The sequence below is a fragment of the Parasteatoda tepidariorum genome, chromosome 5, assembly GCF_043381705.1.
Source record: "Parasteatoda tepidariorum isolate YZ-2023 chromosome 5, CAS_Ptep_4.0, whole genome shotgun sequence".
Lineage (NCBI taxonomy): Eukaryota > Metazoa > Arthropoda > Arachnida > Araneae > Theridiidae > Parasteatoda > Parasteatoda tepidariorum.
The window spans coordinates 79,593,227-79,611,617 of record NC_092208.1 but is presented as its reverse complement, the minus strand read 5'-3'; the positions used below and the strand labels follow the sequence as shown (position 1 = coordinate 79,611,617).

At 28.9% G+C, this 18,391-nt stretch overlaps 1 protein-coding gene across 1 annotated transcript; it reads right to left on the bottom strand.

Moving 5' to 3' along the window:
• Positions 1-155: 155 nt before the first annotated feature.
• Positions 156-18,321, bottom strand: LOC107436353 (mediator complex subunit 27). The gene is made up of 8 exons (XM_043042464.1): positions 17,953-18,321; positions 15,884-16,028; positions 13,909-14,033; positions 9,511-9,604; positions 3,960-4,067; positions 3,809-3,850; positions 1,590-1,667; positions 156-376 (listed from the first exon to the last, which is right to left on the bottom strand). The coding sequence occupies exons 1-8, from the start codon at positions 18,141-18,143 to the stop codon at positions 242-244; spliced, it is 918 nt and encodes a 305-aa protein (XP_042898398.1). The 5' UTR covers positions 18,144-18,321; the 3' UTR covers positions 156-241.
• Positions 18,322-18,391: the final 70 nt, after the last annotated feature.

Sequence of the window (18,391 nt, the reverse complement as noted above, 5' to 3'; positions counted from 1 at the left end):
ATTTGATACTGGTAAACTGTAAAAGAACATTAGAAAAAGTGCAATTGTAAAAAGTTACATTTTTGTGGAAGATTTTTTTTTATGAAGATAAGTATTTTCAAGACTAATTCTTACCATTAATTAATATTGTTTCTAGGTTAGTAGAGACTAAAAAGTTTTTAAGAACACAAATAGAAATATAATTTATTTGTTTATACCAAAAGAAATAAATACAAAGATATGGAGAGGAAAAAACCTCTTTTCAAGGTTTACAAACATCATGATACACATCAAGGTTTCTAACATCTCGCCAAGTGGGGGGCATATTACTGTGAAGACGATTACCACATTTTCTGCATGGATGAGTAAATAAAGTAGAATAACTTCTAAGCCAAGTCTGAAAGTATTGTTAAAACTTAGATATTGAACTAGATTAAAAAAAATGTGTAATATAAAATAAGCATGTCATTTATTTATCATAAACTGTAACTACTAATTAAACAAAAAAAGTTACCAACTTTCTAAGAAAACCTCTTCTCAAGGTTAACAAACATCTCGCCATATTACAGGGATGAGATTTTTTCGCTTTTTAACCGATTCCCGCTTTTATCTCTCGAATTTCAGCCCCCCCTTTTATATCTCGTATTTCAGCCTTTTTTATTTAAATCAAAAACTCCAATGCTCTAAAAGTTTGTTATTTTAATAAATATTCCTCTTTTTCTGAAAATTCAGTCGTTGGTATAAAATAATGATATTTATTTCCGATTTTCAAAGATAAACAGAAAACTCAAACTACGTATCTGCCAACCCTTTCGCATTTTAACTTATTTTAGCTATTTTCTCCGCTTTTATGCACAGGAAATAAGATTTTCCGCATTTTTACCCGCTCGCCAGATAGCTCGTACTTTCGTAATTCAGACATCGCTGCTTCTGCTTTAACGGCCTTGGGAGACCGCTGGCCGTGGTTCTCCCTTTAAGGTGTGATGTAATAGATTTCTCCTCTATTTGCTCATTCAATTAATCTTGTAAATTTTTATTTATAATGGCTAAACAATACAAGCAAGCCTTTTAGAAATCCCAAGCCCGGAATCTACTTATATCCTGATTCATATTCACGTGATTTTAATATCAAACATCAATTTTCGTATTTATTTACCTGATTTAAAAGGTTCGTGTTGTGATGCTTATTCATGCGATTTAAATATCATACATCACGATTCTTATTTACGAGATTTAGAAGTCCAATATCGTGATTTATATTTAAGCTTTTTTAAAATCCTATGTAGTTTGTATTCAGGTGAGTTTAAAATTCAATGTTGTGATTTGTTTATGCGGTTGTAATATTAAACATCGATTTTCGTGTGTATATGTGATTTAAAAAATAGACATTGGGATTCGCATTCACGCAATTTAAAAATTAAACTTCGTGATTCGTATTTACGCAATCTAAAAATGACGCACCCCACCGGTATGAGACTACGCTGGCGGTTTAACAATTTAACACGCTGTCCGATTATCCTTCGGACGGCTTGGGTTTCTCTAATTGGACTTAATCTTAAAATGTTAGTCATTGGAGATATTTAAAACAATTAAATAGGATAGAGACTTACCATATAAGACCTCACTGCAATGTCGGGAACATTTGGAGAATAAAAATGCAGCATAGCTGAATTAGCGTGCTCAGTGACCTAGAAAGAAAAATCATACTTTTGAAATTACTATCAACAAATTTATTATATGTATCAGGTTTTGTCAAATCACATGTACAATTGATTGATAATAAAGTGCAATAAATATTGATAAGCAAATCAATTGTACCTTCGAATTCATATTTATATACCTATTAACAATGAAAAATTTTATCTTGCATTTATTCTAAACAGAAAATATATTTATAATAATCAATTTAGTGTAAAAAGTTTGCTAGAAAAAGTAGTTTTAATTCATTATAATGAAGGGTGAAAGTACAGAGTTAAAACACTCAAAAAATTTTCTAAGCTAATTTCTCGTTGGACAAGAACCAGTTTATTTATAAGTGAAAGCTTTTATTGTATTAGGTGTTGACAAACATCCCCAAACACTACAACAGCATGGAAAGATTAACTTTTAGTTTAATAACTAATTGGTAGATAGTTTAAAAAATAAAGAAAAACAGAAAGATACATACATGTTCGATTTTCTGCATTCTGTTTAAGAAAACGTTGTTTATAATCACAAAGTTTTAAAAATTTGTTGTATAATTCATCAACAGATGGCGCTATAGACTAAAATAAAATTATATGATGATGATAAATACTAACATTGACTTCACAGATTAAATGTTACCATAGGAAGTTTGCTACAAGTAGATCAAATTAAAGAAGAAATACACAATGAGAGTCATATAAATTGAATTTGAAATGGTCAAAAAAGCAAAACAAGTAGGAAAAAAATTATTTTTTGTTTGGTTTTTATTACCTAGTTCAGCAGTTCCCATTTTTTACGGCAATGGAACATTAAATGATTAAACTTCTCTCACCGAAACCCCAAATTTATAAAAAAAAAAAAGTATAGAAGGATAATTGTTAACATATTGAACAATAATATAGTATTTTATTATAAGATTTATTTCATTAATAACATGAATAAATTTTTTTTCATTGTTTTATCATTAATAATCTTAAATTACATTTTAAGTCATACAGCTAAATTCACAGTCCTAGAGTTTTGTCTAGTCTAGTACTGAATTTGTTTTTGGGTGTAAATACATAAACTGAAAACAAATAAAATGAGTCAAATTACGGTTTTCTTTGAAATGAAAACTAAATAGAACTGCTATAAATGTTGAAAATGGTTATTTAGGAAACACATTTCTTAATTAGCTAACTTAATTTGATTTGAAAAGCCCTGTGGGAAATCGGAACACATTTTTTTTAAATGTATGCATTTTTAAAAATTTATTCTATATATTATTATTAAAAAATTATCTTTCTTTTTTTAAAAAGTGCCATAACTTTTTTATTGGCCTTTCAGTTAGAATAATTTCATGCAGATCATCAAAATATTAAATAAATATTAGTTCATTGATCATATTTAAATATAATTTAAAGTTCCAATAGGGTGGCAAGTTAAAAATAAAATCAGACTTAACAAATGAGACGTTGGATTTTTAAATGATATGAAATTTAATAATTTTAGCAGATATTTATTTTTTCAACAGTCCATTTAAAGTAAAAAGTCATTTGAATAGAGGCCAATTAAGTAAGAGGCTGTTCTAATTTATTCTTGAAATATTTCCAACTGTTTCTCCAATGAAAAAGAAAACCTACATTTATTCTTATATATCAGGGTGGGTAGCCAGATTTTTCATCAAATAAAAAGTACTTTATAAGCACTCAAAAAATATTTATAATAATTTTCCAAAACAAAAAAAAAAAATCATAACTATGATCTGTGCAGTAACAAAAATTGTTTTTTTCTATTGTTTAAAGTTCTTAATTTATAAACATAAAATCAATAAAATTCAAAAACATTTTCAGAAACTTTACATAATCATGATAGAATAACTAGTTTCTGATAAACATTGCAGAGAAAATTATAAAGATCATGAATTTTTTTGTAATTTAGAACGACAATCGATACCGCAAAGAAAAATTCTCTTTTTAAAAGATAAAAAATTAAGCACTTTCTACAAACACCAAATAAAAAAAGCACCTTTAAGGGCTTTTAAAAAACGCTGCACACCCTGTAAATGTTAAATATCTCATTTTTTTTTAATTCTGAAAAATAACAACAAAACTAATATAATACTTATTCAACACATAGTTAGAATAATAAACATTTTAAATACCTTTTGAAAAACATGGTATCGTGATCCAGACCACATATCAAGCTGAAATGAATCAAATTAAATATATCAAATTTTCCTCTCAGATATTATAATCTATAAAGCTTATAACTTGGATCATAACAAAAACCATCAGAAGAAAAAGAAAAGTTACTTTGTCATTTTCTGTGTAAAAATCTTCATTGAATCCTTTAACTATGATCCAGTCAATGATGAGGCCTCTCAACATTATTAAAGCTTTCAAAGTTCGAGCAACTGTCACCTTGAAAATGAAAAAGCCTAAATAATTAGTAATAAAATTTTTTTTAGAAATCTTTTGATATGTTTTGAAGAAAAAAAGCATCTTACAGTGAATTAAATATATAGAAATTATAAACACAAAATTTTCAAAAAATACCAGTGCCGGATTAAGCATACGTGGGGGCCATTGAAATTTTTGGGGCCCTTAGATTAAAATTTTTTTTCTCATATATTTTTTTTAATTCAAATATTTATATATCTTTTCATTTAAGAAAGCATATTTAAAATTAAAATAAATAATAATAAATTAAAATTTACTTTATTTTGTTAAATTAGAACTAAAAAATAATCATAACATTTTATAATCATAACATATATATTTGAAATTGATTTTTTTTTTTTAAAAAAAATCATTGTTTTTCTTAATTTTCAATTTATTTTCAAAAAATAAATTTTAAGGGAGCCCCAGGCCATAGCCTAGTCTGGCGTAATGGGTAATCCGGCATTGAAACAGTAAGCCTATTTTGACTTCAAAAACAAAATTTGAAAACCAAATTAATCTTAGAGAAGTATCTATGTCTCTTTTGATATTTGTGGTAAAGCAACTCAGGAGTGGAGAAAAATAAATGGAAATGAAAATTCTATACATTTTCTAATTTAAATACAGTGAAACCTCCAGGAAAAACCAGCCCTATGTAGCATCTTCTCTATTTGCGATCACTTTTGGGAGGCACAGAATTTTTTCATTGATTTTGTGCAGAAAAAAAAACCTTTAGTAGAGACCATCTAAAGCTCCCACACTGACCGGGACAAACCTCTGCACCAAATGCGGAAAAGGTCAAATAAGGAAACACGAAAAAATATTAAAAACAAAAACAAATAAGTAGATTCAAATGTATTCAAAATATTTGTGAGTGGCTCTTATTTATTTCATGTTGAAGTAAAAGTGTACTAAAGATAATGCTATTTTTAGAGTTGAAAGTTAAATTAGAAAAAAAAAGAAGTTATTTTAGAAAAAAAACTAAGCACCTTAAACAAACCTATTCTCATTATTTAAAGCTAACTAATTTTTATGACATAAAATTAAACAAAAAACATAAATGTTTATTTAAAATAATTCTATCATTCATAATTGGTAAATTTGCTTTAACGCATAATTACATCAATAAAAGTCCATTTTATTATTTTATTTAAATTTTATTTATCTATCCAGCTCTCGTGACGACAACACAAGTGGCCTTTCTGCACCATGAAAATGACACTGAATAAATTTTTAATGGCACTTAAATTATTTGCAAAAATCATGTACCTTTGATACCTTTTTAAAGTCAACGAAGGTAACCCCTTAGTACAACCAACCTCCATTAACGACAATTTTACTGTAAAACAGAGAGTGGTCGCTACCGAGAGGTTTCACTGAATTTTATTTATTTAAATTAAAAAAAATTATTTTCATCGAAAGAATAAAAATTTTGTTTTATTGTAGGTCAAACCGATCATAGTTGGCCACTATGAAATGAATTTATATATGGATTTCTACATATTAAAATGTATCTATTATATATAATTCTCTTACGTGGCTCCCAAATTTTGGCTGTATTTCTTTTCCGCCGGTGGCAACGTTTGCTTTGTTTTGAAAACACAAAAGCATTCTGCCTTTTAATGATGTGTTTCCGATCTAATATATATAATTCTCTTACGTGGCGCCTAAATTTTGGCTGAAGTACTTTGTACAACTAAATAAGATTCTTTTCACAACAATTAAATATTTACTTTATTTTCATCATTCATAGAGAAAACAATCGGCAAAGAATTCTGCTAGGTTAAAGAACATTTCGCTAAAAAAATAACAAATTCTAAAAGAAATAAAAATAAACAACTTAAAAAATAAAAATGCTGTTGCCAGCCATAAAATTTTTTGAAAGTTAACTTAGCAACATAAATCAAAATGACATAGAAGCGCAACTANAATGAGCGAGCAAAGCGAGCATTGGATTGCGAAGCAATCCGAAATGAACTGTGAAAGCAGTTCCGGGGTTTGGTGAGCACCAGCGAGCAGGGGGCGAAGCCTCCTAGTATTTATATAAGTAAGTATATGGGATGTAAATGAATGTAGGTAATATAAATTATAGAATTTTTTTTCTTTATTTTTAGGCTTGTACATTATTTGATATTATGTATAAGATCTTTTTAGTTATAATATTTAGTATTTCTATAGGCCATTACATTTTCCTAAAGAATATTAATAAATAATGGAATTAACTAATACTGCTTTGTACATTTTGTCTTCAAATTTTGTTTTGTCAGTGTCCCATCAACTAGAGGATTGATTAGCAACATTAATATTTTTTTTTCTTTTTTGCAATTATTACATTCATGAAAGGAAATGATTTATCCAACAAGCAATTAACTTTTGGTTGAGAATCACTCTACAGTGGGGTATGAAATTTCCTCTATTATTTTGCCTCTTATGTATTATTTTCGTATGTATTTTGCCTTTTTTATTACAACAAGTATTTCTGTTTAATATTTAAAGATCTATTCTCCTGTTCCATAACTTTGAAGCATGTCACAGACCAAACTGTTTATTTAACCCAGGTTTTTATTTTGATAAATAATATAACAGGACAAATATAATATAACATGCAATAATATAACACGTAAATAATATAAAAGGTATAAATTTTTAAAACACTCATTTATCTTTAAAAAGATTGATTGGGCAGTTTACTTCAAATAGAACAGTAAAAAGGTTAATAAGAATTTTTTTTTTCTAATAATAATTTAAAGTCATGGGCCGGATTAGTTTGTTGACCAAATTATCTATTTTGAAATAATTAATTACTTTATATCTTTTTAAACCCTCAAAATTTTACGGACGCATTGAGGGGTCGACTTATACACCGGTAATAAAATCTAACATTTGTTGCTCATAAAATATTGGTGCATTATAAACAATGAGATAGATATGAATAATTCTATATCAATTTACAGCTTTCAAAAACTATTTTTAAACTATTATACACAATTAACTATTACAAGCAATTATTTTTGCATTTTCTCTCATCATATTGTTTGTACGTATAAAGGTGTCTTTTTATAAAGCAATACACTAAATTAAGTTTAAAAAAAAAATTATTATGAAAAGTTACGATTATTTATACAAAAGTATTTAAAAAATATAACTACTAAAAAAACTTTTAAAACATACCATAAAGCTACAAATTAAAAAATGTATGAATATCATGCGCGTTCGATTTAATAAGGTTTACGGTGCGGTCATTCGAATTCCATCTTGCAATGAATTCTACCAAGTCGCACAAAAAATAGTCTTAACCCTAAGTTTACGCTATTTAAAAGATTTTACAATAACATATAAGCACACATAAATCCACATTTACCCCGAGTGACTAGTATAATTTGACACACTACGTTTCTAAGAGGATTGTAGATATTCCCTGTTTTTTTCTCTTTCCATTAATCATATTTATTTCAAGGTGATTGATTTTAGAAATTTCCATGTTTAGTTTTTTCAGTAGTCAACTTATACACACGACATACTAGAAGTTTGCAATAGCGTAATCAAAAATTGGGGGTCACGTAATACAATAGGTCAATTTATGCATCAAGATATACAGTGTGTTGCATCCAACAACATTTTAGATTAAAAGAAAAATTAAAATTCCTCAAAGATGTTTTCAGACTTGCATTGGCCATGGGGATAAATAGCGTAGCAAACAGATACTATATAAACAAAAAGTTACAAGGTTAAATGGCAATAAAAGTATATTTGATGCAAATACAAAAGTGAGAAGAAAAAAATGAGGAAACACTAGAAACAACCTTAAGATCATCGAACTCACATTTATGTGATGAAGGCGAATTCTCTGAAGGGAAGTGATTTCAAAAACAATAATAATAAAATATTATTCATAAAAAAAAGTTTTATGGCGTTAAAGTGTGTAAGTTAGTGTGTGCAACTTTTTTTATGCAAATGATGAAAACTCATAAAAATTTCAGATATTAGTCGAGCAAATAACTTAAAGCTAAAACTTCTAATTAAACAGTAAAAGGTGGACTCAGACATGACAAATCTAAGCAGCTATGGAAACACAAGGTTGTACAGCATCTCATATCGATGCTTTTTAACCGTTTGAGACTCAAGAAGCGTGATAGCGCTGTTGGGATCTCATGTTGAGAAGAAGTTGAAGTCGCGAGCTCAGATTTACTGAACTAAATATGTCACACAGTACCTTTTAATGTAAATAGTACATTTTGCAATAGGTCGAATAATACCATAATAATGCAATAATACATAACAAAATAAATATTTACATTTCATTGCTATCACTATCATTATCCTCTGAAGAACTCAAAATGCATTGTTTTTTTGTGCTTTACAGAAACAATGTAGTCGTCAATAATATGATCACGTGGATTTGTGATTATGCTTATAGATTTTCCTTTTTGATTCATTCTACCTTTTGGGGGATACACCAAGTTTAATAAAGTTAAACAGTAAATCTAGAATAACTTTTTATTTACTTTTTGCGTTGCTTTGTCTAATCATTTTGAAACACACAATTATTAATGATGAGAAACACTTACGCAAGAATACGTCCGATCGCTTTGCAAACTGCAATAAATGTGACGGAGCGATGAGAAAAAGACATGTTACCTAACAAATATAAGAAGCGTTATTGCTCCGATTGGGATTCATCGATGTAAAGTAAACGGAATGCTATCATGCAACTGGGCATTTCTCGACATAAAATAAAACAAGTGCCATTGGGCTGTTTGGAATTCTTCGACAGTGCTTTTTAAATACCCCTTGGGACTCAAACGGTCAAATACCGACAAAAACTAAAACTAACTTGGATATATCTCGATAACTTAGCTGAGCTCCAAGAAACAAATAAAGGCTTACGAATTTTAGAAAAAAAGAACTAATTCAGTAAAGATGAACTGCACTTGAGCCACTTTAGTGTCACACCTTTTTGGGTGCCTGCAAAGTTCAGAATGTTACAGAGCTGTTGATTAGGGTCATCACACTTTAATTCTCTGGAAAACTAAGATGACTCCTAAGTTCAAAATCTCCAACTTAATAGACGAAACAGAGAGTATTAATTTTAATTGTTTGAATTTTTTAAAATTATAAAAGAAAAAATATTTATATAAACACTCATTTTTAAAAATAACAAAATTTTTTAATTTTTATACCTGCTACTTAATAGAGATAACTACACAATAAAAAAATGTATCCAACAAAGCGATATTCAAAAGATATATAAACAGTTTTGCAATAGTAAATAAATCTCATAGAATAAAATAAAATATAGAATAAAAGCATCATAGAATAAATATCATAGAATAAAAGCAAATAAAGCTGATAGATTAAAACAAATGATACAAGTTAAGCAAATAAATCTATTATAAGTTAAAACAAAATTATGTAATTTAAATACCAAAATAATAGTAGATGATCCATAAGGTTTCAGTACTTGTAACTGCATATCTGGAAACATGCGTGTTAATTGAGTAGTTGTTAAGTCAACAGTTCTAGAAAAATAAATAAATATGACATATCAATATTTTTAACATAAAAATTAGCAAGTGAAATTTATATTAACACAAAAATTATGTAAATGAGCTATTCTGATAGACTATTTGTGACAGTTTGGGATCCATCCTTAATGATGATCTGAAGATAATATTGATGCATAAACGCACTATATTACAACAATTTATATCGAAGAGCAGATTGCACTATTATTCCCTCAGTCTCCCCAACATGTTTCCTAACCGATTAACCATGCATGGACATATTCAGCTCTGATACTGCCTGGAACATTACATTATTGGGTTTAAAAAAAAGTAATTTTAGTTTTTCAATGTATATATATATTTTTTTAATATAAAAAATGAACTCTAACCAACAGTTAAACAAACTTCAAGACAAACTTTACAATTATAAATACCCACAAGACTTAACCAATGCATAATAAATTTTAACCCACTGGCGGTTTAGCGAAAGAGCAAAATTGGGATAATGTTTCTCCCCTATACACTATTTCTCTATCGAAGTACAAGAAAAAACTGGTTTTGCTATGCGGAGAAGACCGCAAGTTAAAATACGACTTTTTAATGCAGAACCGTCAGTGGGCTAAATGAATGTGTCAAGAGAAGAATAGATGCACCAATGCAACCTCACCTGCACAATATAAGCCTGTTGTGAGGGAAAAAAAAGAAGTTACATCTTAAAATACACCTATTACACCCATATCAAGGAGGAATACCGCTCACAGTGAATAGAATGTGTTAAGAATAACTTTTATTTTTCACCCATGAATGGCAAAAGGGCCGAACAGTTCTAAAATACTTTTTTTTCAGAAGTGTTGTTGTTGTTGTTAATTTACATCGCATTAGAGCTGCACATTGGGCTATTGGCGACGATCTGGGAAACATCCCGGAGGATGATCCGAAGACATGCCATCACAATTTTGATCCTCTGCGTAGGGGATGGCACCCCCGCTTCGGTAGCCCGACGACCTGCGCGCGAANACCTATTACACCCATACCAAGGAGGAATACCGCTCACAGTGAATAGAATGTGTTAAGAATAACTTTTATTTTTCACCCATGAATGGCAAAAGGGCCGAACAGTTCCAAAATACTTTTTTTTCAGAAGTGACATTGGGATTTGAACATTTGCTGGCTCACCCTCTCTGGTGTGATAGCGTGAATCTCTCTCTCTTCTTTTTAGGATAGAATGGGGGAAGCAGTCATTTGTGCTAAGATGTAGAATGTTCTTGATTTTCAATGTAATTTAATCGAAAATGTATGAATTCGTCAACGAATTTAAATTTATGCATAATATTGTGCTTCAGTTACTTAATGCTGTAGAGCAGGGGTGTCAAACTCGCGGCCCAGTCAATATATCCAAAGCAAAGTAAAAATAAAATAGAAATGTAAATTAGAAAGGAAACTAGCATATAAAATTATAATATACTTTATTTATAAACTATACGGATAATTTTAAATTGTACACACGAAAATGTAAAATTCTAATTGGCTTGCGGCATCTGCCATTCCAGGGATACTGCATCTTATCAAAAATACGCAAAAAAAATTTCAAATCTTAGAACAGAATTTGAAACAAGGTTTAAAGATTTTAATTCTTTGGAAGACAAATTTTGTTTGTTTTCTTCGATTTTCTCAATAAATATAGATTCAGTACCCAGTAATATGCAAATGGAAGTGATTGAGATTCAGTGCGACTCAAATTTGAAGACAAAATTCATTGAAGTGGGTGCCCCTGAATTTTACAAATATTTACCGGCAAGGTTTGAAAATACTCGAAAATTCGCATATGAAATTATTTCCATGTTTGGAAGTACTTATCAGGGCGAGCAATTTTTTTTTCTGTTATGAATGAAAATAAATCTCCTGTCCGAAACCATATTAATAGCTCTCATTGGGTCAATTTTGAAAGTAGTCCTGGCCAATAAAATTTCTCCCGAAATAGGAAAGATAGTAGCAGAGAAGAGATGTCAAACAATTTTACTTTATATATGCTTAATACAATGTACTATTCAAAATAAAAATATTTGTTTCTGTAAACACTGATTTCTTTTAAAACTTTTTTTTTTTTGAGCCCCACTTAAAGTTAAGCATTGTTTATTTGGCCCAAGTTTGCTTTTGAGTTTGACACCCCTTCTGTAGAGCATCAATTAGCAGAATGTTCTTGATTTCCAATCTAATTTAATGGAAAATGTATGAATTCGTCAACGAATTTAAATTTATGCATAATATTATGTTTCAGTAACTTAATGCTGTAGAGCATCAATTTGTGCTTCAAAAAAGATCACCCCATGTGCTATATTTGGACTGATTAATCTAGAGTTTTAATAAACTGGAATGCAAGTAATTTAATATTTTGTCTCATTATTTCAATGCTTCTTTTGTTAGACCTTATTTTACTTCTTAAAATCAATCTTTTACCTTAGAGAATCGTGAAATTTAACTACCACTATGCTTTCCTTGTGTGATTCAATTCTAGCACATGTTTTAGTCATGCGGTGAATTATTTTATTTTCCTCTACTCTTTAGCATGCATCATATTTTCATGTTGAAAATATAATTTTGATTACTTTTGGAGAAGTTAATTTTTTAAAAATTTGGTACCATGCATACTTTGATCCAAAAAAAAAAACTAATGATTTGAACAAATTGATTAAACTGATATTCTAAATTATTATACCGCATTTATCATAAATATAAGCTAATATTATTTAACACTCGTATATCAAAATTAGTGAATGTATGACTTCGCAAAGGATAAAATATTTAACGTTAACTAGCAGTAAGTATTATTTAGTAATATCTAGTAAGGCCAGGCCACTGTTATGACCAAACTAGTATACCACATTTAGTACCAATCAAATATTTTCTAATTTATTTGATGACATTTTGCCATCTTTCTCGTAACTTCATGATTCCATACTCTTAGAACTACTGATCCTTATCAGCAAAAAACTCAACTTAAGGCCTTGATTTAAGGTCATTGCTTTTACTGAAATTTTTACCATTTAAAAAGTTTTGAAAATTTCGAAGTAAATACTCCAATTGAATCACAAAGAAATCATGTTTCACCACGAGAATGGGAGGCCTCATAGATTTCAAGCAACACTTAGAGCATTCAGGGCCGGATTAAGCGTATGCGGGCCCTAGGCCATTCAAATTTTTGGGGCCCTTAGATTAAATTTTTTTCTTGTATATTTTTTATTTATTCAAATATAAAAATATTTATATATCTTTTCATTTAGGAAAGCACATTTAAAATAATAATAAATTAAATTTTACTTTATTTTATTAAATTAGAACTAAAAAATAATCATAACATTTTGAAAAAATTTGAAAAATCATTGTTTTTCTTAATTTTTTGAAATTATTTTCAAAAAATTCATTTTAAGGGGGCCCCACTTGTCTGTCCTAATGGGAAATCCAGCCCTGACAGCATTATTAAAACTTATTTGGGAAGTGATGTCCCCCAAATAGTCTTGACCTTGCCCCACTGGATTATTATTTATTCCAAAATTTGCAAAATTTAAAACAGTAAAAACTATGACCATTGCCCTTGGTTGAGTTTTTTGCTGATAAGGATCAGAAGTTCTAAGAGTCCTAGATCATGAAGTTACCAAAACGGATGGCAAAAGGTCAACAAAAAAAATATTTGGTTGATTCAAATTCATTTTTTAAATTTATTAAATTTTGTATTAAAAAAATAAAGTTTTATTTCCCATTGGAAAACCAAAATTACTCTCTTGCTAGCCCATTAAAATGGATTCCGAAAACTAAGACACAGTTGGAGGAAGTGCAATCTGATCAGATACCTAACTTTTGACACCAGTCAAAAAAATATAACACGTACAGTTAAATAAATGATAATTCTAAATTTCTTTGAGATTTCTCATATAATACAAATTACATTTTCTTAATTTGTAGTTTTCTGCTTCTATATCGAGAGTGTTAATGTTTATTTATTTTCAACTATCATGATCATGTCAGTTTTTTTAAAAGCTATGTGCATTAAATATCATAGCAGTTTATTCAAAATAGAAGTAGATAGAAAGTGTTTTAAAATTTTCCAAAATAACTTGTTCAAGTAGACAAAAATATGTAAATAACACATAGCATGAAAACTCAATGATTAAAAAAGAAAATGTTAGGCCAAACATCTCAGGAATTTAAAAACTGTTTTTTTTATTTTATTTTTAAATATAAAATTGGTATGTAAGGAAATTATTTACTAATTCTTACTAAAATTTTAAAAGAATAAATATTTAAAAAGAATTATAACTTACTGAGGTGGAAGGTTATGACCTGTGGGCTTCGGCCGAAACCGCTTTGGTTGAAGAGGAGTGAAATAACTTCGCTTGAGAGAATTTTGAGTGAAAATTGTATTGGCATGCATACTAAGTTCTATTGTCTACAGAAAAATAAAGTAAATAAATATTTCACATAGTCAAGAATACATTTAAAATTTTAGATATTTTTAAAAAAGTATAAATAGATATAACAGGGTTTCCACTGAAATCTGGAAAAAAAAAATTCCCTGTGTTTTCCCTGTACATATTATACACAATATATTAAGAGAAAACAACAATTACTGTGCTCTTGTGTGAGCTATATCGGGCTAACTCTATTTATTAATTTTCATTGCTGGAAAAGCAGCTGAACAAACTTAAATAATGCTATAGTAAATGAAATAGTTTAGTATAGCTAAAATATCATAGTTAAATATCCCATAGATTACGCTTTGAGTGGTCACCATTTTTTAAATTAAGACAAAAATAAGAAACAAAATTCCCTGTATTTTTCCAGTTTGTAAAGAAAAAATCAAAATTCCCTGCATTTTCCCTGTTATTTTAGGTGATTTTTAAATTCCCTGTATTTTCCAGGTTTTCTGTATTCTCCCTGTGGAGTGGCTACCCTGTATAATAGTAAGAGCATAAAGACAATTATTTAGTAATCTTGGCTGAATGGCAAATTTATTACATACACTATTAAATAGTTCATTTTTGTGAACAAGGAGAAAATATATAAAAAGAAATTTTGTTGTCAACTTTTAAAGTTAATGAGCCTAATAAATTTAAGGGAAATGCTTTATTAATTATCTGCAAAACTATAAGAAAAATAATATGTTAAAATGTTGTATGAGTAAATACTGAGGGTCTTGGGTTGTTTTTCTAAGGCTTTAAAATATTTGACAATAGAAATGCTACGTTCTCAGATAAAAAAAAATAAAAAAACAGCAATTAAGCATGTAAATCCTGAATGTTCACAATTTTCGTCAAAAATTCTTTTGAAAGTTGTAAACTAGTCCAAATACCTCCCCCCTCCAAAAAAAAGAATAATAAATAATAGAGTAAAATTTCAATAATTCAAAAAACTTAAAAATTGCTTTGTCTGTTAACTTTAACTTTTATTATTTTATTTCTAAAAATGAGATTACAATTAGAAAAAAATCAGTGATTTTTTTAAAGAAAGTAGAAAAAAAATAATGAAATTCTCAACAAAAAAAAAAAGAATTATTTGATACAATTATATTCGACTTTATAATAAGCATTACTCCATGTTTAAATTGTGTTTTACAATTTTCCTCTATATTGTAACAAGTTTTGTACTTTTCATTTTATTTTTGCATCAAATAATATAAGGGCGTGCCTAGCCTTTTAGCAGTATATTAAAAAAAATGTATATAAGCTGTTTTTTTTATTTTTTTAACCAAAATACATTATCTGTATTTCCAATCAAAATATATTAGCTGCATTTCTAAATTTATTGTTGGGAACACTCTTGAAAGCAATACAATAAGAAATGTTAAGTATTACAAATGAAACAATAAAATACATCTTGCAACTATAAAATAAAGGATATTATAATAACATAATTTAAAATACATAAACTTCACAAGTTGCTCCGATTTTGAAATTTTATCAGCTTCAATATATTTTACGAACATAATAATAATAATGACATAAAGGCACAAAACTACAACAATGTCAGTGGCATTACAGGCAGGCTAAAATTCTGCACTGAATTAAGTTAACTATCGTGAAAATGTGAAGTCAAAAGTTCCATGAGAAAAGAAAAGAAAAACACTTCACTTTACAAACCCCTATTGAAGATCCCTAACAGAGAAGGAAAAACGGAGAAAGAAATACTTCAGTAACAAAGTATAAAAGACAAAATTTCTGAATCAATATACAGAGAACACTTAAAATAAAAATTAAATTGCATCACGTAAAAATGATTCATTAGTTTAAAATTACTTACTTTGTCAAACCACCGGTGAGATCTAATTAGTTCTGAATATAAAGAAGTTTTTTCGTAAGCTGGATCTTGACTTAGTAATCCAGAGTTCCCTAAGTTCATTGGTGGATTAGGTGATCCCAAAAGAGTACAAGCAGTTTCCAATTCTCTGAAAAATGCAAATTAGAAAGGAATAATTTATGTTGATTTATTAACAGAAAATATTAGCTATATTTTATTGAGAAAAAAAAAAACATAAAAATTCCAAATGAAATTTTAATCCATAAAACAAATTGGAAAACAATATTAATTGGAGGACAAAATTCAGGCCACTAATCTATCCTCATGGCTGATTTCAGTCCACAGGATTTAAAAGTGGAACCCAGGTGTGTAGCCAGGACACTCAGGAATACGTAGTCACAATTGTTGTCATCTTTGGTGGAGACAAGTATTTATTTATTATTATTTTTGCTAAACCGATGAACATGAGTACAATAACTTTAAGTGAGAGAAAGGATTTAGAGCTTAATGTAAACATATAATAAGAAGTTAACCTTATATTCATCTCAGATTTTGCTTTGACAGTTTTTAGATAAAATACCCAAGATTATACAGAAAAAGAAGCTTTTTCTTCCATTAGAATGCAAACAAAAACACAGTTGAAGAATACTAAACCTCAAAATAAAAAAAATGAATCGCTTCAACTGCGAAAAAGAAGTCATTAACATTTGTTAGAAAAAAATTAAGAATAATTTATTTTATCAAAGAATAATTTCTACTTGTATTTATGGTTAAGGTGTAGAATCAGAGGCTTCTTGATTTAACGATAGTTATTCTGAAACCCTGTTTTTGGTTACCATATTTATTGCTGTCTTTGCTTTCATTGACGTCACTTTCTGGTTTCGCAACTCTTGTTTACCTGAATTTGATTTATTTTTAGATTAATATATATATATTCGTTTGTTTTTCAAATCAAATATAAGAGAGTCCCTTGATTGTAAACTATCATAAAAATCTATTTAAAATATAAATTTTGAGAAGATTTCTGTAATGTGACCTACGCCAAAATAATCATCAAGTCTTGGCCACTTCTGAGCAGTGCCCCGCAAGAAACTAGAAAAAACAACACAGAAGAAGACCAACTCCAAGGGTATAACTCACCCTACACCGATACACAATAGTCACCCCACACCGATTTAAGCTTTATTTATCTGAGTTCCTAGCCCGAAGGGCTATCTACTCATTCATCGAACTTAGAAATTACATGAGGGAAGAAAGGGACTAATGATAATATACGCAAGCGTAGCTGAGATAAAAACAATTTATGAATAAAACATTGGATATAATGAGAGTAGCCACCCCACAGGTAAAATCTTCTACAGCAGTGTTCCCCAACCTTTTTATCACCGTGGACCTGTAAATATTTGATAATTTTAACTCGCCCCACTGAGGGGAGGGGGGGCGTTGATTGCATATATTTTAGATTATTTTGATTTATTAATTTTAATTTAATTGCATTTAAACATAACTTCAAAAAAAAAAATACAGTTACACCAAAAACTAAATATAAAGTTATTTAACATTTTAAGTCACTAGAATGTTAAATCAAAGAGAACCCCTAGCTTGCTTCTCTGCAATGAGACGGTTCCATCTGGAAGTAATCGAAGACACTGATACATTACAAACATTAAAAAATTTATGTCACTACCTTCGGGGGCCCCTTTTTTTTAAATAAATAAAATTTTAATGGAACACAGATATTTTTAATTTGAGGTATAAACCTAGGAATTTAAATTCAGTTTCATTGAAATGGGCGGATTTGATCCACGGGGGGTTGGGGAACACTACACACTACAGAGCGGCACACTTCTCTTTTTACGGATATCTAATCGAGGAGAATCATGACCAAATCTAATCGTTTACCCCATACATCTGCACACCTCTAACATGCGCCAATAAAGTCACTTTATTAATTCGCTTGATGCGAGTTAATAAAGACAACAGTAAATATGTCATAATTGTCATTTGTTTACCAATCTTGCTCATTTGAGTATTATTCAATGATTTTTAATTTTAACATTATGCAAGTATACCTCATTCGTACTCTGACGTTTGTTAATATGCTTTGAGATTCATTGATGAATTTTTCTCTTTCTTCATCGCCAAATGCAACTGTGGCTCCGTCACCTAAATATTTGAACACTTCCAGTACAGTACTTCTAAGAGATTTAACTGCCTTTAATCCAGAGTTCAATGCATCTAAATTAATACCTAACTCAACCATGATAATTTACAGAAATTCTTCTAAATAAATATATATTGTAGCTCATGTATGTTCAATATGAAATAATATCGTAATAAAAAACAACGAAAAACTAAATTAGCTTCAAATTTCAAGTTCTGCTTTCTTTCCTTTTCTTATTTGTTTACTTTTTAACCAAACAATTAAATGATACGGTTGCAGTTCAAAATCGTTTGCTTAAATGGCTTTTAAGAAAGCATCGATTGTACAATAATCGTTATCATATTGGA

Coding starts and splice junctions, on each gene's coding strand:
- LOC107436353 (XM_043042464.1), bottom strand. CDS start 18,143: ATGGTTGAGTTAGGTATTAATTTAGATGCATTGAACTCTGGATTAAAG. Junction 14,034..15,883: donor CTCACCGGTGGTTTGACAAA/GTAAGTAATTTT, acceptor ATTTTTCTGTAG/ACAATAGAACTTAGTATGCA. Junction 377..1,589: donor TTGCAGTGAGGTCTTATATG/GTAAGTCTCTAT, acceptor CAATACTTTCAG/ACTTGGCTTAGAAGTTATTC.